The sequence below is a fragment of the Schistocerca cancellata genome, chromosome 2 (genome assembly GCF_023864275.1).
Source record: "Schistocerca cancellata isolate TAMUIC-IGC-003103 chromosome 2, iqSchCanc2.1, whole genome shotgun sequence".
Classification (NCBI taxonomy): Eukaryota; Metazoa; Arthropoda; class Insecta; order Orthoptera; family Acrididae; genus Schistocerca; species Schistocerca cancellata.
In genome coordinates this window covers 911619630-911642499 of record NC_064627.1, presented here as the reverse complement: position 1 = coordinate 911642499, position 22870 = coordinate 911619630, and the positions used below count along the sequence as shown (strand labels likewise).

The 22870-nt window shown below is 40.9% G+C and overlaps 1 protein-coding gene across 3 annotated transcripts in view; it reads left to right on the top strand.

Moving 5' to 3' along the window:
• LOC126148769 (CBY1-interacting BAR domain-containing protein 1) overlaps positions 1–22870 on the top strand; it is a 211186-nt gene that overhangs the window by 34762 nt on the left and 153554 nt on the right. For 2 of the 3 annotated variants that reach the window (XM_049915776.1, XM_049915775.1), the window contains exon 2: positions 12720–12821. The exons of the other annotated variant lie outside the window; for it this stretch is intronic. In XM_049915776.1, coding sequence (XP_049771733.1) covers positions 12720–12821 — 102 coding nt within the window. The remainder of the gene's footprint in view (positions 1–12719; positions 12822–22870) is intronic. 3 annotated transcript variants of the gene reach the window in all.

Genomic DNA, 22870 nt, shown 5'->3' with positions numbered 1-22870 from the left:
CTTTCTGCACATGAAATTATGGTCACGTTTCTGGACTTTTCTCTACATTTGTTATTTTTTGTTTTGTTTTATTTATGTCATTTGACAATTTCCTTCGAAGTTTGTAAGTTTGGATTACTTTGCTAATTGTGTATAAAAATAAGAAAAGAAGATTTTTTTGTCCCTGACGTTGTATACTTGCAGTAGTGTCTGTTCTTGTTGCACAAGAGAATATTTATCATTACTATGGCGCTTTTTCTTAAAAACAATTCACGGTATTTGAAGTCCCGACAGTTACAGTGTAGGCCGATTTGTGCGTAACATGAACATTGAAAATTCTATTTATGTTTCCTTATTAGTATAAATTTCGTTAAAACAAGGCAACTACTAGCTGCAGTAGTGTGTACTCTCATCATAAATGTGTAGTTAAACGTTTCTAAATCGTGCTTCTCAACACATTTTATAACATTTGCTAGTTAAACAGACGAGGTGTGGCCTAAATTTTCCGTTTTATGAAAGTGTACCATTTATTACTAGGTCTTCGTCATTCACCACCCATGGTTGGACAGACTGCGTCAAAGTTACAATCAACTGATTTACAATATAATGAATTACAGAATAACATATAAACTTTATACAGGTAATGTATATAGACTATGTCATGTTCACTGTGTCCATTCGCTTTCTTCACAGTCAAAGAATTCTTGGACCGAGTATAGCGGACGTTGTTTTAGGCCTTCAGCATATTGTTTCTTGATTGTCCAGTGGCAGGGTCTGCAATCCAACAGGTAGTTTGTTGGATATCCTCACAGCGATCACTGGAAAACTGTCTCTTGTTTTGGACAGTCGGCAGGTTGGTAGATTTATGTCTTCTTTGCTGTGGGTATTATGTTTCTGGATGTTATGCCTCTTGCTGTAGGTGTCTAGGTTTTCCCTTATGTGGATGAGGCATAATAATACATACTGGCTATAAACAGTCATTATTCCCAATTTTTAGATTAGATTAGATTTACTTTCATTCCAATTGATCCATAGTGAATGTACTGAATAATGGTCTGCAGTGTTCCTGGCTGCTGCTCGATGTAATAATTCTTATTGCCGACTTTTGCAGTAGCAGCACATTCTTGCAGCCTGCCGAATGATCCCATGGGTGTAATCCATGCAGAATGTAGCTATGGAATGACAGTAGACAGTTATCAGAAACTGGTCTGTAATCACTTTTTTTAAGCTTCGTAGGAGGTATATTACACGAGAGAGTTTCTTCCATACATGTACAGTGTGTCCATTCCATGAGAGTTTGTGGTCTATGGTGAAGCCTAACAGTTTCACAGATTCTATATGGTCAGAGTATGTGTTTTTTCCAAGGCTGCATACCATACACTGGGTTTTTTCTTCGTTTACTTTGATCTTGTTGGCGATGAGCCATTTTGTAGCTTTCTCGAACTATACATCAGACTGCTTGGGCAGAATTTTCCCCTTTGGCAATAAGAGTGGTGTCGTCCGCAAATTGTAGTGTCTCACCAACATCACTTAGATCATTTACAAAAATGAGGAAGAGGAGTGGGTTCTATAACCAAAGCTTGTGGCACATCGTGTTCTAACGTCTGTTCCTGGGATAAACGCCTAACTAAACAATCTTGGGAAAGTGAATTCTCTAAAAGCAAAGATACTCCTATCATTATACAGGGTGGGGCAAATAATAGTGGCCCAGAGGAGTGGATACGATTGGAAGTGCATATATGCATGTAATCACACCCTCGCCACATGTATACCCACCATATGATTCACACTGGTTCAGAGCGTAGTGTGCGTTTTGTCAAGGCTTGTTCACACTGTCCATCATGGCACCATCATGTCATGACACCGTCACGTCAAGATATATTCATAGCTTCATACTGTCTGTCATGCCACAGCACTTAAAGTCAAATCAGGTCACGTGATCTCAACTCGGCTAGCTGTCCTCAACTGATTTTTTCGCGGGAATTGCGGTATGCGCAAGATGATTTTCAACTGTTCTTTCATGTGAAATGCGCATACACAGCATGGTAGCTTATTATTTGAGTCCACATTTGTACGAAAATGATATTTATTGAACTCAAATGGTTTGTAGCTTGTGTATTAGAGAAGGCAGACAGAAGAGCAAAACAACACAAAAAAAGAGTGTGTCCAAAAATATTGTGGGGTACAGAAAGGGTATTTCACACATTATTCAAGGAGCTCAAGAAAGATGAACCTTCATTTTATATATTGGAAAGTTGAAGCAACAGTTTTTTTATTTATTATGTCAAATTGCAATCAGAATTGCTAAAAGAAATGCAGTGTTAGTGGGTGCCAATTTTTGTGCAATAGTCAGATCACCCTCAATACCTTTCCCCTCGAGATTTATAGGTTTTCTTTATGTCTTGTATTTGACTTTTAATAGTTCAAGTGCCTTACTCGTACTGGGGCTAGCTAGTAAAAATTACATAAATAGTCACTATTGAGGTGTGCAAAACTATTTTGCACACAATCCAGAGAGCTACTTAGCAATAAATAAGCCAGCCACAAACACATGTTTAAACAAACAACTTCATGAAACACTTCAAACGCTTGACTACATAGACATATTGCATGCATTTCATTGTAAAATATTAAATACCGTACCAGTATGTACAGAAATCCACTTCATAAATCTAATAGAGGTCAAGTAATTTAGTATGCTCATGTTATACAATTCAGACTGCTGCCTCACTGCTTCAGTTAATATTTCGTCGTTTATTATAAATTTCAACAAAAGAAATAACAAAGCGAAACAGTTTTATAATAAATAATGAACAAAAAACAACTGATATTAACCACTAAAACCACAACTAAACGATATATGGATATCTGCGCATGGCTATACAATGGGGGCTTGGGTGTCCCGCGATAAACAATGGATGCATGACATCAGCCGTCAAAACTCTGTTCCTGAGAAACCTTGACAGTGCAGTAGTAGTAGTAGTAGTAGTAGTAGTTTATTCATCCAGAGACAATTTACATTGCATGGATTTCGTCAAAAAAATACATAGTATATATATATATACACACATATAGGGTGAACAATACTATACAAAATACAGATGTGCATAGTAGACTACGTAACATCAGACCACATTGAAATAGCATGTACAACTTTGATTATTTACATTGATGTATGAGAAAGACTTTTTACATGGAATACACAGTTGATATTTAGATATAACACATACAATTCTAGCACTTTTGTACATATTATTTATTTAGATCATAGCAACAGTCAGATAAAAATTACTATTGGCACAGAGTACATAAATATGATTGTTTAGTATGGAGCTATTCCAGGTATTCTTTTAGACTATAATAGCAGTTGGTCATTAAAAATTTGAATACTGCTTCTTTAAATGAAGACAATTTTTTTATTTCTTTTATCTTTACCGGTAGTTTGTTATACAATCTACTTCCTTGTATGTTTGTTTGTTTCTGCGCCAAAGTCTTGTTAACTCTTTTTATATGAATGTCATTGCACTTTCTTGTGTTGTAAGTATGTAGATCCGAGTTGGATTGGAAATTGTTAATATTTTGTTTTATATTAATTACGCTTTTCTGTATATAGAGGCACGGTAGGGGTAGAATATTCAGCTGTTTAAATAATTGCTTTGAAGGAGTTAGCCTTGCACTGTTGGTAATTATTCTAACAGCTCGTTTTTGTAGAGTGAAGATGGTTTTGAGATTTTTCTTACTATGACCCCAGAAGATGAGGCCATAGGTAATAGCGGAATGTATATAAGCAAAGTAAACAGCTCTGCTACATTCCCTGCTACATACAAAGCTAATAACGCGTAAAGCAAAGCAAGCAGAACTTAACTTATGTGAGAGATACAGGATATGGGATTTTCAGTCTAAATTTTCATCTATATGTACACCTAAGAATTTTGTGGTAGCAACTCTCACAATTTCTTTATTTTGTATTCTGAGATCTAGATCAGAGTGTGACTTTGCTTTCCTGTAATGGATATAATTAGTTTTAGAGATATTTATGGTTAATTTGTTCACTTCAAACCAATTTTGCAAATATTCTATAACTCTGGTTGCAGATGTTGGCAACACCCGGTTTATGTCAGTTACTACAATGTTTGTGTCATCCGCAAACAGGGTTATATGAGTACCATTTACTGGAATCTTGATATCATTTATGTAAAGAAGAAATAGGAGAGGTCCTAGAACACTCCCCTGTGGTACCCCTATTGGCACAGTCTGAATATCCGATCTGTAAACAATACTTTGGTTTTTACTGTTTGTTGTTGCAATTTCTACTACCTGTTTCCTATTATGGAGATATGACTGAAACCACTTTTTAGCTACTCCTCGTATACCGACATATTCTAATTTGTCTAGCAGGATATCATGTTGGACAGTATCGAATGCCTTTGAGAGGTCCAAATTTATTCCTATTGTACTGTTGTTCTTATCTACCCCGTTACAATATTTTCAATGAATTGGGTGATGGCTGACTCTGTACTCATTCCTTTGCGGAAGCCGTGTTGGTTTACAGACAAATGATTGAATTTCTCGAGGTAATTTGTAATTCTGTTTTTCATGACTGTCTCTATTACTTTTGAAAATACCGATAATAAAGCTATTGGTCTATAGTTTCCCACTTCATGTATATTGCCCTTTTTATACAATGGTTTTACTTTTGCAATTTTTAATCGTTGTGGAAAGACGCCTTCTGAAAATGAAATGTTTATGATGTGTGAGAGTGGGTCTGATATGACACTAGCACATCTCATCATGACTGAGCAAGGTATCTCGTCAATCCCTGAGGACATTTTATTCTTCATTGTTTTTATTATTTGATTAACTTCCAATTTGTTTGTGGGAGGCAGCAATAATGAATTCACACTTTGTTCTTCTGGGATTGATGTTCTACTAATCTTAGGACAATTTTTATGCAGATTGATTGGACTATTTATGAAGTAGTCATTAACGTAATTTGCTAAAGTACGATTTCTAACTAGCACACCTTGATCATCTTTTAAAACAAAGTCATCTGGATTTCTAACATTTTTGCTTGGGCCTATTTCTTTTTTTACTACATTCCATATAGCTTTGGATTTGTTTGCTGACCCAGCAATTACACTGTCATTGTGCATTGTCTTGGCTTTTTTGATCACCTTCCTGTAAATTTTCTTGTATGTCTTAACATAATCTGTGAAGTGTTCATCTTTGTTATCTTTTTTGAGTTGACTGATAAGTTTTAGTGTTTGACTAGATACTCTAATAGCGGGTGTTACCCACTGGCTTGTGTTCCTAGGCATGACATTGATCTTTGTGAGCTTTTTTGGGAAACACATCTCAAATAGGGACATGAATGTACTAGAAAAAGCATTGAAAGATTCCTCGGTTGTAATTTGTGCAAAGACCTCTTCCCAGGTTTCATTAGCTAACAACTGGATGAAAGTATTTACTTTTTCTGTATAGAAGTGCCTTTTGTATCCCCACTTATATTTTACTGCCTTGGGGATAGAGTAATTTATGTATGTTAATAGTGTATTGTGATCCGAAAGACCTAAGTTTACGTTTAGTGGCTCAGTGATACCATTCTCCATATCTGAGAAAATATTGTCTAAAAGAGAAGATGACAGTTCTGTTATTCTGGTGGCATCTGTAAAGAGTGGTTTCATGTGGAAGCTGCTGAGTATACTCTAAAGCTGTATTTTTTCATCACTCTCAATTAACAGGTTAATATTAAAATCTCCACATAAAAATAATTTCACTTCATTACTATAAAAAGTGTTTAATGCTGCTTCTATTTTTTTGAAGAATATGTTTTTGTCACCCAGTGGAGATCTATATACTGTAATGACAACTAGTTTTTCACTCTTCTCCTCAGTTTTTAACTCTATGGCACATGATTCAAAATGTTTTTCTATATTTAGATGGTCCAATTCTGTTTTCACTTTGAACTGCAGTCCTACTCTAGAGTAAATGCATACCCCACCATTTTTAAAAACACTTCAGCAATAATGTGTTGCTAAATTAAATTTGTTTATATTTATGAGACTTAATTCACTAGCCTTGCACCAGTATTCAGATAAACAAATACAAGAGACATCAGCAAGATTATTTAAAGCTACTTCTAGATCTAGTACTTTGTTTCTGAGGCATTGAATATTCTGACACATTATCCTGACTGTTTTACAAGTATTTTTTCTTTTGTCATTACCTGGTAATGTGCTGCTTTTTCCATAGTAGTTGTGACTTATCTGCAAATTTTCTTGCTGATTTGTCACAATCTTTTCCATTTCTTTGTCTGAAGCCATAAAAATCCTTATTTAATGATGTAGATGTACCTTGTCTTTGACTCCTCCTTAGGCAGTGTTGTGTTGCTGCAACTGTTGTTAATGGTTTTGTTGCTGCTGCTACTGTTGTTGTTGGTTCAGTTGCTGCTGCTGTTGTTGCTGCTGGTGCTTCTGTGGCCGGAGGTGGTGGTGGTAATGGTAGTGGATTTGGTGGTGGTGCTGACAGGATTCTTCGTGCTGTTGGTTCAGTAGTAGGTTCCTCTATTGCTATTGTTTTTTGGATGGTCCATTTGCGTGCTGCTCCTGTTTTTGCTGGTGCTTCTGCTATTGGAGATTTATACCATCCCAGTTCAGTGGCTGTCACTTTGTAATTGCATTTAATTGCTTCCCTTATTAAGTTTCCTAACCTGGCCTTACCATTTCTGTTAAGGTGAAGCCCATGTTTCGTAAAGCATTCTCTGTCAAGTGTGCTTGAGTCAATTAATTTCACATTGCTGAATAGCCTACAACTACTTTTAAGTTTCGCATTAATTCTGTGAATTTCCTTATTCACACATGACCATTCAGGTAAATCATGCCTGTGGGTAAAGTTCACCAGTAAAATGTTTGTATTTGACAGTACTAGCAAAAGACTCAAGAGCTGTTTATACATTTTCATAGCATTGTTTTCGTAAATGTCTTTAGCTCCTGCGCAGATTACAACACTGTCCTGCTTGTCATAGTTATATTTTATGATGTTTTCCGTCACTTCTTTGAAACCAGCACCTGGTTTAACCATGCCTGTGACTGTCGTTGATTTACTATTTTCTTGCAGTTCTTGAGAAATTCCTTTGGCGTGACTGTCTCCAAAGACGTCGACTTTTGATTCTTTCTTCTTTGTCACACACGTCGGTTTTTGTTTATTTGTATTTTCACTTTGTTACAAAACGTCGTATTTGTTTTTATTGCAAAATGTGACAGATTTTACGGAGTTTGTTTTTCTTTTAGTGGACAAGGGATTACCTTTTAGCGACACTTTTATCCACTCGGACGTTGTTTCACTGTCTTGCATCACTTCACTAGCGTTTTGCATATCCTTATTGCAGGCATCACTACTATTCGACAGAACACTGTACCTGTTTTTATTTGTAATTATAATTTCATTTGCTGCCTGTCTATCGCTTCCTTTCCGCTTCTCATAACTCACCAGGTTCCTGTTTTGTGGCTTTATTGTTTTATCATTTAGAATACGGCGCAACTTCTTCAGCTCACAGTTTTCATTAGTTATATACGAAATCTCACGTCTTAAAATATCTACAACTTTTTGTAAACTTGAAATGCGTTCGTTTAGTTTTTCGATTTCACTTTTACAGTTTACACAGGATTCATTTTTTACGACAGAACAGTAACTTTTATTCACTCGTTCACTATGCATCACTACACTCGTCGCCATCTTGACTCAGTGACGTGACGTTATGGGATGGGACGTCCAGTGCGCATGTCGCCACTTGAAATGCATTGCAGAATGTTTTGATGGGACAGGACTTTATGCGACACGATGGCCAGTGTGAATTAGTCTTCAGTGTGCGTGGAACAGTGAAAAGGGGATGACAGTACTCACAGTGGAGCAGCATGTATTCATTATTAAAAATTACAGAGATCAAGAACAAGCATTGGGATTAACTTAGTGAAGATACGTGGAAGGGTGGCCAAACTTGATAGTCATTTGTCATTCCCAAACAAATATTTTTATTTAATAACAATGCAATCACGAGACACCTGACAGTCACCAAGATTCTTACGAAATACACAGAAATGATTAAGATTTTTAAATGAAATTAATAATGTATAAGGACAATTGCAACATACATAAAATTAGAAATAGTGTCCCAGAATGGCAACTGTGCGACACAGGAAGGACAGACTACAAACAGTTAAGTATTTAAATAAACTTGCGGTGGCACCCTGTTCCCGTAACTGGATCACAACTGTGGGCTAACCCACAACAGGACTTGAATATAAGGTCAACAAGCATTCAATAAAAAACATGAAAATGCATACATCTCCACTGGTTGTTTTGCTCTGATACAGACAAGATACAGCCAAGCTGCCCAAAGGCTACGCACAACTAAAATAAAAGTAACATTAGTACTTCACTAATTGACCTCAAGCGTGTTCCACATAAACCATGTTAAGTACTTCATTAATCTGTGAGGCCCCTAAAACACAATTAAAATAATAATGATGATTAAACCCTTAATTTTTTAAAGAAATCAAGAAACACATTGTTCAGTTTGCCCAGAGACTTTCATTAGATGCCCACAAGGGCCTTACATTAACAAGAGCTACTGAGTCAGTTACTTCCTAATGCAATGGCACCCCCACTGTGGCACGATACCAAAAGAATAACTACAAACTACTCAACCTGAGGCTGGGACAGGAGATTTGCAGAATCACATGTGACCTGCCAACACTTAGGCCTTGTGCAATGACGGGAAAGTTGGCAAAGCAGAAGGAAAATGCGCCCCTGCTCCTCACCAGCAGAACAGCATGCCTGTGTTGCACTTGAATTCCTCTTCTTGAGGATGTTAAGGGGGAGTTTGTTGTCGTTAGACATTTACTCCACTTAGATGGGTTGAAGTTTCTGGGACGTTTGGGAATAACTGGGACGGTTGTGCACGTTTAGGTACATATGATTGCCGGTCAGAGACAGGCGATAGGTCACTTGAATTGACAAGTATGCGTCGGCTAGGGGCCTTTACTTGACTGGCCCTGTCGACGCCTGGGACTGTCAGTCAGCGACTGACAGAACGGATATTAGATGATGATGGTGATGGATGATGGATGTCGGGCGCAGTGAGGAGGAGAGTCTTCTAAGTCCTCCTGGCGTCTGGGTACCTCTTCTTGTCCTTCTTCTTTTTCTTGTTGTGGTATGTGTCTGCAAATGACACTTTAGGATGTGGCACATCCTCCCAGTTGGGAGCTTCAGCGTCTTCGGCGATCCTCGCCTCTTGTTGTCGGCTTGCGTTCTCTTCTTCTTGTTCTTGTTTTTCTATTGAGACGAAGAGAGCTTCCCACTGAACAGGCGTGAGAGGAGGGCGGGCGTTGTAGGACCTGAGAGTATCCAAGTGAATGGACACTACCTTCTCCAACTGCGTCTTGGAGAGGGGGCAAGGAGCCTCCTCGATGATGACTTGGGTTGCCATGTTCTTCGCCGCGATGACTGTCTGTGCGGCTGCATCTTGTGTTCCCACCCTTGTGGCTTCCTGTATTACTACAGGTTCCATGGGGGCGACAGTCTGCGTGTCAGCATCCTTCTTCTGTGCTGTGTGGGGCTGGCTGGCCAATGCATCACGGAGACTGTGCACCAGCAGCCGAGCCTCGGCTAGTTCGGCTTGAAGTGTTGCCCTCTCTTCCGCCATTGCGGCTTTGAGGGCAGCAATTTCTTCATCGGCGGCGGCGTGGACCCTGGCGCACGCCTCACTGACTGCGTCTGGAGGTACAGCCATGTCATCGGCCACCACGGATCCGCCAGAGGCGAGGACGCAACGGCCTTGGCTGTATCCAGGTTCTTGGTGGTCTTGTGTCTCCGTCTAGCTTTGTTGCCACGACTCCAGTTCTTGATATAGCTGCACCCGCGGTAATTCGCCGCATGGGGGCCGCCACAATTGGCGCAGCAGCGTGTGGCGTCTTTCTTGGTGCAGTGGCGCGAATCGTGTGCTTGCGCACAGCGAAGGCACGACACTGAATTTCGGCAGTACTTGGCAACATGGCCAAGTTTTTGGCAGCGATAGCACTGCTCCTTCCGCTCCGCCGTCTTCTTGCGTTCCTCGTCTTCTGATGCGCCGAGCACGAGGCTCAGCAATTGCAGCAGGGCAGCAGCTTTGCCTCCCTTTCCGCGTCGTCCATACATGCTGGGGAGCTAGCGCTAACATGCAGCGATCAGCTCACCTTCGCAGCCTGAGCGGGAATGAGCAGAACAGCAACGTATCAACTGCTGTCAATACAAGGCTGTCAACATACCAACAACAAACAGCAACACAAATTTGATAAAAACTAACATACACAGTAATACTTTAGCAGGCTATTGAAAATGTAACTATCAAAAGTCCAGCATCAGAACTGCCCACTCATAACCACTACAAGTAAATCTCCCCAGCAATAACAAGAAGCAATGTACAAGGCCATTTAAAAGAATAATTAGATAATAATTTAAATAAGATTTTTAAAAAATCAAGGTATACCTCTACTAGGGCCTCTTAGGGGCTAATAGACTCTGTAATTGGGACACGCATCAAATGGCAGATGGCTGGTTAAACAGTACAAATACAAGTATGTACACACACGTGACCCAAACACGCATACCTTTAGGCTGCGCACACACAATTTCAGGCACAGGCCAAATCCAATCCGCCCCAGAAAGGACCACGAGGTCCATAACAAATACAAATTACATCAGTAGTTTCAAATAGTCAGTATTAACATTGCAAAATACTATTTTGGCACTGACAGAAACCTCCAGATTGAGACACATAGCATCAAACAGGTCAACAATAGGCATAAAGAAACTGGATTTCTGGCTAGCTCGCATTGGGCAGAATTAACAATCTTTAAATGCAGTACTTACTAAACAGTCTCCATAGATAACTTCAAACAAATGCCAAGGAGACCAATTGCTTCAGGACTCCAGGTAGGCACTGGATAATACTGCACTGGCTTGTGGTTGACAAGTTGTTCAATACATCTTGGCATACTTAGCACACCACAACTGACTAATGCATATCGCAACCAGGTTACATGCAATGAGAGTTGCCCCTTACCCACTAAACTCACGCCTAGCAAGGGTCAACACTGAAGGAAAACTTGAGCCCCCATAGCCCAACGGTCAAGTGTTAATTAACTGAAATCGCTAAGACGCCGAATATTCAGGCACAACCGGCCAGCTTCATGTCAGACACACCACTCGCCACCATACAGTCCCAGATGGAACACATAACCCATCAAAGATGATACTTTGAGGGCCAGAGTTGATGGAACATATGCACAAATTGTGCTAGTAGGATCACGCGTGTGCCCTCACGGAAGCTGCCGTTACTCAGTTACGTGCCAAGAAAGTTGTGGAAATCGTTTGGTCAGTTGTTTGCTAAGAAGTTTAATGGTGTTAAAGTGCCAGCAAAGAGTATCATGCAACACTTAGTCTGAAAACGGTGTCAGACAGGATGTGTTTGGAACAAGTCAAAAAACATTCCGAAACCTCCTCACAAATCATAAAACGGGGCTGCAGTTCACCAGAAGATGATTCAGAGTCCTACAAAATCAATCCAACGACTGTCATAAGAGACCAGAATATAACATTGATCATGCAGATGAATGCTCCACCTGGACATGTGCAAGCATCCATACTGAATGTCTGTTGTTCATGCATTAAAGGCAGCAGATGCTCCTCAGTGCCTCCAGTTTTGTGAGTGACTGTTCACTGAGATGACAATGAATGTCTTGGTCATTGTTCTGGTCTTTATGCCTGATGAAGCCTGGTTTCACGTAAGTGGTTATGTCAGTTCACAGAATCATAGGTTCTGGGCAGCAGAGAATCCGCATAACTTCCACGAAACACTATTGTATGATCAGAAGCTTGGGGTTTGGTGTGCAGTGTCTGCACATTATTGGTCCCATCTTCTTTCATCAGATGCTGACTCTGGTACGTTACGTTGCCAACATTTTGAAACCATTTGTGGCAGCATTAACACAAGAGGAAAAGACCTACAGTTACTTCCAACAGGATGGAGCAACTGCTCATACAGCCAGCCAAACCTTGGAGCACAAAATTATTTTCTGGGACAGTGTACTTAAAATAAATAATGAACTTATTTAGCAGAAGTGAGCTGTAAGAGTTTTGTGGAAAATAGGTATCTCCACATCTTACAAAGGCTTCTTTAAGGTCTTCCAAACTAACAATTTCACAGACCACTATTCTCAAATTGAAGACAAATAAAAATAAACTTGTTTGTGACTGCAGTTATTTTGCATTTCATAACACTGAGTGTAAACTTCATATATTGCTGTTGTCTGGAGTATTAACCTTCTTCTTATTAGTTTCATTACTACTGTTAATTCCTAGTGGAAACAGAATTCTCTGGTACATATCCTTCAACTGCCATTACCTTTTGTGGGTGTCATTCACATATAAACAAAGAAAGATCGCAATTTGTGATGATTTGCTCTCCATTGAGTCAAGTAATACTGAATTCATAAATGGGTGGTATTAAAAGAAGAGAAGGAAGTGCAGTGGCAGGGATGAAATACTATTATGAGCTTATTCCCTACAAAATTTAAACATTTTGCACATTTATAGTTTATTGTTTTCATGTTTTTCTCTTGTTACATACTACCTCAAAATTCATCAACCATTTAATTTATTAAAAATATGTGAATGATGTTTCTTAAATTTTCTATTGGCAGTGAGCAGCAAGCAAAATTTATTCAAGAAAGAATATCGACAGTTGAAAAACACTTTGCAGACCTTTGTGCAGTGTTTGCAGAATACACCAGAAAAAATGCTAGGTATATTTATTTACAATCGTATTTTGTAGTATGTTCCATAAGTATAATATAAGATTTAGGAAGTTCAAATCATATAACGTAGATAAAACAACTGTTCCTTTTCTGTAAGCTGTTTGTGTGTGGTGTTTCTAATGTCTTTTCTTGCATTATACCGTGAGACAATATATGTGCTAACTATTTTCTTAAGTTTGGCAGTTGTGTGACCATTTCCTGTTTGCAGCATGAGTTTATTAATGAACATATTATCACAGTTTATGTTTCTGTTGGTTTTTCTTTATGAATTCCAAGTTACACAGTACTAACAACAATGGAATTGTTGGTGTTTTTAGGTTTTGCAGATGTGAGGTACACGGCTCATTTGGTTCGATAGAATGCACATGTTTGTATTTTTGTCAAATACAACTTCTTTACCCCAAAGGAATAGTGCCATAACATAAGTGACTGCTAAAAGACACAGTGTGCAGTGAGCAGTAGTATTTCACTAACACAACGGTAAAATTTACTTGACAGATGTGTAACTCATGCTAACTTCATGCAGATGTGTTTTTGATGCCAGTTCACATTTCAAATCCAGGCAATTCAAGAAGTTAAACAATGTAGTCACTTGAGACATAGCAAGGTGGAATACTTCCATTTACTGCAGGTCTACTCCTTAAATAACTTTTTTTGTATTGTGTTATACATGTGATTCATATAGTATACATCCTTGAAATCTTCAGATTCTTATATAGCCTAAGCTATATTTCAATAAACTTTAGTAAGGCAATTTCTGGCAGGATATATATACTTTTGGAGTAAAGGAGACAAATAACCTATAGCAGAAACACTGAGTTGTCAACAAGCACACAAAAAAGAATGCAACTTTGACAGATTTTGGAAGATTTCATGTGATTTCCAGTCAGTCAATGGTTAGCATTGAAGTAGCACAATTACTATGTAGGCTGTTAATGAGCGGGTAAATAGTCATTAACAAATGCACATCTTATTTTCAGTATTTGGTTTTCATTATGTAATTTTCAATCAGTCAGTAGTTAGCATTCAGTGAGGATGGCGACTATGTATATTGTTAGTCGGTCTTCAACATGTAGGATTCAACAGTTAGCCTGCTCATAAATTTGTTAGTCAAGATGTTTTTGTTAAAACTTCAAGTTTTTCACATATCTTTCGGAACAACACAACAACACATATAAGTCACAGAGTAAGTTGACAAGTAAGACATGCGTACACGTTAGCATTCGAATGAGCACTGAGTCCCAGTCTAACGGCCGCTGCTCGGCTGGCCACTTAGGTGGCGCAGCTGCTGCATGGCTGGCAGACAGCGCCGCACATAGAGGACGCGCGTAATTGCACGGCAGCACTTTGAATGATCGGCGAGTCACAACACTTTTCCCCCCTTTGAACTTGTTGCACTGGTCTTGATGGAGGTGTCCTGGAGATGGCTAACGTCCATAGGCGTTGTTTGACTCGCCGTAAAGTCTCGAGGAGGAGGCTTCCCGTACAGACGGAAGTGTCCCCGATGATAATGGGTCGAGATGACAGGAGACGTAGGGGTCGAATCTGCTGGGGCCCCATGCACCAATCTGCCCGTTGCGGCAAGTCCAGTTGATATGACAGGAGACGTGGGCGATGTGTCGGCATCCGTTGGAGGAGGAGGTGAGTAGATTTGCTCTGACAGAGGATGGTCCTCCGGTTCCTGCATGGGCACGTCTCCTGGTGGCGTCCATTCTGGTGCTGGCATCGTGACGACGGTGAGAGGGCTGCGTTGTGAGTATTGAGAGATGCTAAGCTCTTGAGCGTCAGGTAGAGCCAAAGGTGGTGTGGCGGCATTCGGAACAGGAGTTGCTGGCACCCGAGGCCGAAGCTGGTCCAAATGATGCACTGCAACAGCCGTGTCCGTCTGGATTTCATACAGGCGTCTGCCACGGTGTCTTAAGATGCAGCCCGGGCTCCATTTTGGCTGCCTGCCATATCCCCGTACCCAGACGAGGTCGTCGGCGGTGAACTGGCCAAGTGAAGGCACCCACGCCCGTGAGGTGGAAGGCCACAGAAGATGAAGTAGCGTGCGGGGCTGTCGGCCATGTAAGAGCTCAGCCGGGCTGTGGTCGCCCATGGGGGTGAAACGGTAAGATGCCAGAAACTGGAGAAGCGCATCATCAGCAGCAGAAGAAGTCAGAAGTTTCCGCATCTGAGCCTTAAATTTGCGGACCAGTCGTTCAGCCTCACCGTTGGTTTGTGGATGGAACGGCGGGGCCGTGACATGCGTAATGCGGTGACAAGCACAAAAATCCGCAAATTCGGAAGAGGCAAATTGCGGACCATTATCAGTAACAAGAGTAGAGGGGAGGCCATCCAAAGAAAAAATGCGGGCGAGAGCACTGGTGGTTGCCGCGGTGGTAGGTGACGTGCAACAGACAATGAAAGGAAAGTTAGAGTAGGCGTCAATTACGACGAGCCAATAAGTACCTAAAAAGGGTCCCACAAAGTCAGCATGAATGCGCTCCCAGAGCTTCTCAGGCGAAGGCCACGGTGACAAAGATGACTTCAGGGCAGCGGCCTGTGACGCACAAGCGACCATGTGTGCTATTTCAGAGTCGATGTCAGGCCAGTACACATGACGGTGCGCCAGAGATTTTGTGCGAGACACACCCCAGTGCCCTTGGTGAAGGAGGCGCAAGACCGAAGCACGCAAAGACGCAGGTACCACAACATTGTCAGTGGAGAGGAGGATAACACCATCCCTAGCCGTGAGGCAGTATCGCAAAGTGTAGTAGTTCCGCAACGGATCAGAAGTCTTAGCGGATGGGCGATCTGGCCAACCCTTCTGAATACAGCATAAAACCCGGGAGAGGGTAGGGTCAGAACCCATAGCAGCCGCCAGCCTGTCCCCAGTGATGGGGAACCCGTCCACAACCCGCTGCTCAGCAACATCCAGGTGGAAACATAGAAGTTCGTCCCTATCGAATGCATGATCAGGACCCATTGGAAGGCGAGACAGAGCATCAGCATTTGCATGTTGAGCCGTTGGCTGGAAATGAATCTCATAATTGAAAAGAGACAAGTAAAGAGCCCAACGCTGGAGGCGGTGTGCAGCCTTGGCGGGAAGTGACATTGATGGATGAAACAAGGAAACAAGTGGTTTGTGATCCGTAACAAGATGAAATTTTGAGCCATAGAGAAAAACACCAAACTTATGAAGAGCATAAATGATGGCCAAAGCTTCTTTCTCAATTTGAGAATACTTTTGTTGGGCATCCATGAGCGTTTTGGAGGCGTAAGCAATGGGTTGTTCCGAACCGCCAGAAAAACGGTGCGCAAGGACTGCACCGACCCAGTATTGAGAGGCGTCTGTGGCAAGAACAAGATGTTGGCCAGGTCGATAAGTAGCCAGGCATGGGGCCTGTTTCAGCATAGTCTTCAATTTCTGGAAAGCCGCTTCACATGACGCGGACCAGTGAAAAGGCACGTTTTTATGCAACAGGCGATGCAACGGCTGAGCCACCCAAGCCGCAGACGGTAAAAACTTGTGATAGTATGCTATTTTCCCCAAGAAGACCTGCAGTTCCTTAACAGATGTAGGGCGAGGAAGGGCATCGATCACAGCGACAGTTTGTTGAAGCGGACGAATACCATCCCGAGAGAGTTGAAACCCCAAGTACGTGATAGATGCCTGAAAAAATTGTGATTTCTGAAGATTACACTTAAGACCGGCAGTCTGTAATACATGAAAAAGTGTGCCGAGATTTTGAAGATGTTCTTCAGTGGTGGAGCCAGTGACAACAATGTTGTCCATGTAATTGATACACTCAGGGACAGGGAGCAATAATTGTTCCAAGAATCGCTGAAAGAGAGCAGGGGCGCTAGCAACCCCGAATGGCAAGCGTTGGTATTGATAGAGGCCGAAAGGCGTGTTAAGGACCAGAAACTGCCGGGAAGCAGCGTCGAGAGGAAGTTGATGATAAGCTTCTGACAGGTCAATTTTAGAAAAATACTGGCCTCCAGAAAGTTTAGTGAACAGTTCTTCAGGACGGGGCATAGGGTAAGTGTCGATGAGGCATTGAGCATTTACAGTGGCTTTGAAATCGCCACAGAGACGAATATCACCATTTGACTTAGCAACGACAATGACAGGAGAGGATCACTCACTGGAAGTGACAGGAAGCAAGACCCCTGAAGTAGTGAGACGATCCAACTCCCATTTTACCCAATCACGAAGGGCCACAGGAATGGGCCGAGCCCGAAAAAACTTAGGCCGAGCAGTGGGTTTGAGTGTGATATGAGCTTCAAAGTCGTTTGCACGGCCTAACCCAGGAGAAAAAAGGGACGAAAATGTCGTCGACAAGGAATCCAGTTGAGCATAAGGAATAGCATCAGAGACAATATTGACAGAGTCATCTATGGAGAACCCAAAAACGCGAAAGGCATCGAAACCAAAAAGATTTTCTGCGTTGCTCTGGTCGACCACAAATATGGGAACAGTGCAAACGACGGATTTGTAAGATACCTCAGCATTAAACTGTCCCAAGAGAGAAATCTTCTGTTTATTGTACGTCCGTAATTGCCGAGTGACAGGTGACAGGAGTGGAGAACCCAACTGAAGATACGTCTGAGAATTAATTATAGTGGCAGCAGAACCGGTATCCACTTGCATGCGAACATCTCAACCAAGGATTTGGACAGTGAGGAATAACTTCCCTGAAAGGGAAGAAGTGCAATTGACAGACAACACAGAATCAGAATCAGCGTCATGTTCATGAACATCGTGTATGCGGTCGGATTTGCAAATGGAAGACACATGACCTTTCTTTTTGCAATTGTGACACAGCCCAACGTTGGGGACAATCCTCGCGTGAATGTTTCGTAAAACACCGCGGACATGAAGGAAGTTGCCGGAGGTTTTGCTGCAGTTTCTTAGCGGGTTGTTTATGGCTAGGCTGCGGCCACGTCGGCCAGCGGGGACGCGCCACACACGTCGTCAACAGTGCACTGAGGTTGTATTTCCCCGACATCACCCCACATCTCTATTTGCGCCCCAGCGGCACGAAAAATTTCAAAAGACTGCGCAATGGAGAGAACTTCATTTGAAGGGCACATTGCCAAACTTCTTTGTCGGGCGCAGACTGGATAATAGCATACCGTACTGTGGAATCGGCATAGGATTCTTTGTGAATGTCAGTAACAAATTGACACTTTCGACTGAGGCCGTGAAGTTCAGCAGCCCAAGCGCGATAGGATTGAGTTGGTTGTTTTTGGCAACGATAAAAGGCAACACGAGAGGCTACCACATGTGTTTGCTTTTGAAAATAGACAGACAGAAGTGAGCACATTTCAGCAAAGGACAAAGACGCAGGGTCCTTCAAAGGAGCCAATTGCGACAACAACTGATACATTGGAGGTGAAATCCAGGAAAGGAACAGAGACTTACATGGTTGTTCATCCGTGACATGAAATGCCAAGAAGTGCTGTTGAAGACGTTTTTCATAATCAGACCAGTCTTCTGCCGTCTCGTCGTAAGGAGGAAACGGAGGTATAGCAAACGACGAGAAACGCCCCGCATTTGACGCCGCGACGAAATCACGAATCACCGCTGTTAGAAGCGTTTGCTGTTCAAGGAGATTTTGCAATAGTTGCTCGACAGTAGCCATGGAACCCTGTGAGTCAATGGTGAAAAGGAAAAATCCTCTACCTCGTTGCCAATTGTTAGAACTTCAAGTTTAACACATATATTTCAGAACGACACAATAACACATATAAGTCACAGAGTAAGTTGACAAGTAAGACATGTGTACACGTTAGCATTCGAATGAGCACTGAGTCCCAGTCTAGCGGCCGCTGCTCGGCTGGCCGCTTAGGTGGCACAGCTGCTGCATGGTTGGCAGACAGCGCCGCACGTAGAGGACGCATGTAATTGCGCGGCGGCACTTTGAATGATGGGCGAGTCACAACAGTTTTATTATTATGTCACATGTGAGTTCATGCAACCACTTATAATCCATTTAGTTTACCAATCGATGTTAAGAAATTGATGTTTTAACTGGGTTTAATATTAATAAATAGGAAGAAAATGAAAATGTAAATTTTAGTGTTGTGTCTCTGTGTATCCAGTAACTGTTCACCACTTTGAATAACCACATGAGGATGATTAAAGAGGAAATTATATGAGACTTACGGTATATCAGACAGATTGGTAAAGTTTCACACTCTCATTAACCTTAGTAATTTAAATTAAAATTATATTTACAGTGTTTTTTGAAATATTAAGCACATAATTGATTGATTCCAAACTCTTGTTAGCTACTCTGAAATCTTCCCTACTTTGCAACATAAATACTTTTACTTTTTCCCAACTGTAACAGAATAGTGTCACCTATGTACAGTACGACACTACACAAAACAATACTAATTAAGGACAACTCATGTGACATTGTGAACATCTTATATAATATTGATGGAAAGTACTAATTAGTTTTCATCACTCATGTAGTATCCATTCAGAGAGAGTTATGTCTTTTTTTTAATTTAGAAAAAAAAAAATTCTTTTAGTACTGAGATTCACAAGCATATTATGAACAGGTAATCTGGATTCAAGTAAGAATTCTGTGACTGAAACAATATTTCAAAAGAAAAAGTGAAGAGATATAAAAGAGAAGATTTTGATATCAAAACAGAAAGGATAAATTATCTATAACTTGGTTTTGGTATTGAAGGATCCTTTACAGAGAGAGGAAACTAATCAGTAATCGCCGGCCATGGTGGTCTAGTGGTTCTAGGCGCGCAGTCCGGAACCGCGGGACTGCTACAGTCGCAGGTTCGAATCCTGCCTCGGGCATGGATGTGTGTGATGTCCTTAGGTTAGTTAGGTTTAAGTATTTCTAAGTTCTAGGGGACTGATGACCACAGAAGTTAAGTCCCATAGTGCTCAGAGCCATTTGAACCAATCAGTAATCAGAAACAAACAAAACTTTAAATTATGTGTAGTTACTACAATACCTCTGAGGGGAAAACACTGTACAAATGGCATGAAAAGTGCACTGCCACTATATGACATAGCCATGGAAGCTGAGTAGCTGATGCAACATTTCTGTCAACTGTTGAGGTGCCACTACCCAGATGCTGTTTGTCATCAGGAGCACTCTGTGATGTAATGCCAGACTTGCATATAAATCGGTCCATAGTCAGTCTGAATCAGTTATAATGCAATCAGTGAAGTACACACTGATTAGCATATTGATTTCATTTATGGTCATTCTTTGGGGAGTATGTCCACCTCGGCATGCAGATTGTTTTTTCTTGGCTCGATGATATCTGCTAGCACACCAATACAACGTATCACATGGCTCACAGTTTATGTTCATGGTTTGAAGAGCACTAGGATGAGTTTACCAAACTCTCCTGGCCACCAAACACCCTGGATTTAAACCCAATTGAGAATCTGTGGGACCACCTCGATCAGGCCGTTTGTACCATGGATCCTCAACTGAGAAACTTAGCACAGCTGGTCACAGCACTGAAGCCAGCATGGCTCCACACCCCTTCTGGCACCTTCCAGAACCTCACTGACTCTCATCCTGCATGTCTTGCAGCAGTCTGTACCGCAATTAGGCTTTTAACAGGTGGTCACATTAATGTGACTGGACAACTTGTAATCACTCTAAGAAAAGAACATGAACACTTATTAGGCCACATGCGAATAGCCAATTAGGTATCTACTTATATTTATATGATGTAAAATGTTCTGGTCAATGTAAAGGGCACTAAAAATTTGCTTATTAGAAACTCTGCCAATTAAAAGGGCAAACAACTGCCATTTTGTATGCCTTGGCACAATGCTGGAAATTGTTCCATTCTCTAGCTGTTGTTATATTGTTAATGAGTAGGGAAGCTGGAAAACATGGAAACGGATACGCAAAGGTTCAATCTAGATGTAGTGAGGATCAGTCAAGTGAAATGGAAAGAAGATAAGGATTTCTCATCAGACAAATCTAGGGTAATATTGACACCCACAGAAAATAGTATATTGGGAGTAGGCTTCATTACAAATAAGAAGGTAGGTCAGGGAGCAAGTTACTTTAAGAAATTCAGTGATCAGAGTATTCTCAACAGAATCATCATCCAACCAAAGCCAACAACAATAATTCACCTACACATGCTGATGTCAGAAGCAGAAGATGAAGAGCTAGGTAGAGCATACGAGAATAAGTCAGGTGACACAGTATGTAAAGGGAGGTGATAATCTAATAATGACAGAGAATTGGAACACTGCAGTAGGGGGAAAGAATTGAAAACAGTGTTATGGGAGGATATGGACTTCATAGCAGGAATGAGAGAGGAGAAAGACTAGTATAATTCTGCAGTAAACTTCAGTTGGCTATAGTGACTACACTGTTCAGAAAGCACAAGAGGAAGAGGTATAACTGGAAAATGGCCTGGAGACACACAAACATGTGAGCTTCTTTAACTCATGCTGAGAGAGAGGTTCTGAAATAACATACTTAATTATATGGTATACGCTACCCATAATCATATATACACTCAGACCACAATGTAGTTATGATGATGAGCATGCTGAAGTATAAGAAAATCATCAGGAAATTTGACGTGGAATGAAATGGGATACTGAGATACTGAGGAATGATGATGTTTGTTTGATGGTCACTGAATGATGAATACTACAGTAAGCAGCACAGTTGAAAAGGAATGGGCAGTCTCTAGAAAGGGTAATTACTGAAGCTAGGCAGAAAAATGTAGGCATAAGGAAGGTAACTGTGAAGAATCCTTAGGTAACAAAGAATTACTTGATCAATGACAGAAGAAAGTACAAAAATGGTCAGGAAAAGGCAGGAGAAGTCACTTAGGAATGAAACAGGAAGAAAGTGCAAGGAAACTAAGGCAAAATGGTCACAGGACACGTGAAGAAATTGAAAAGGGATTGCTTGTTGGAAGAACAGATTCAGCATACAGAAAAGTCAAAACAACCTAAGATGAAATTAAAAGCAAAGCTGAGAAAATTAAGAGGGCATGAGGAATTCCATTGTTAAATGTAAAGAAGAAAAAGATGTGTAAGTGGAAAGAATACACTGAAAGCCTGTACAGTACAGAAGGACTGTCTCCTGACATGATAGAAGAAGAAAATGAAGTCAATTTGAAGACGTAGGGGATCCAGTATTACAGTCAGAGCCTGACAGAGCTTTGGAAGGCTTACGATCAAGTAAAGTAGAAAGCACAGATAATATTCCTATGGAATTTCTAAAATTGTTGTGGGAAACAGCAGCCAGATGACTATTTAAGTTGGTTTGCAGAATCTATGAGTCTGAACACATACAACAGACAGAAAAACGTCATCCGTACAATGGTTGATAAGTGCAAGAATTATTGGTAAATCAGCTTAACAGGTGATGCATCCAAATTGCTGATAAGAATAATGTACAAGAGAAAGCAAAAAAAACTGAAGATCTTTTAACACAACATTTGGTTTTCATGTGTCTGCTGAAGTTGGCACAGGAAAATAGTTAGATGTACAATGAATATGAAGTTTATTATTACATGCAAAAACAACCTTCTCCAAAGGAAGTTAGTTTGGAACAAAATAATTGAAAACAAGTCACTTTTTAAATACTGCAAGAACAATAATAATATCCGAAGGCCTGAAAATGTCTCAGTAAATTGAAAGTTCCAAAATCCAATGTCCATACACTAAACATGCCATAATCAAAGTCCAGAAGAGAAGTGCAAAAGTATAAGTCCAGTGTACTGCTGGTGAAAAACACAGACAAATATTGCAAAGTCCAATTGCTAGTCATGGCGTCAGAGGCCATGTCTCTTCAGTGTAGAGGCCACAAATGATGTAGGTCTTAGCTGGCAGCTCCTGGAGGTGAATGTTGACATGGATGGTGTTGTTGTAGCTGTAGGTCCAGAGTAAGATCCTAATTGTGGGATGGTGTCACAATTGACACCTGGTGCATGAAACTTACTTGGAGTGAAATATTTCAGTGTAGCTCAGGTGCTGGTCTAAATACTGCCCCAACACTGAGATAATACATATACTGCTTTTG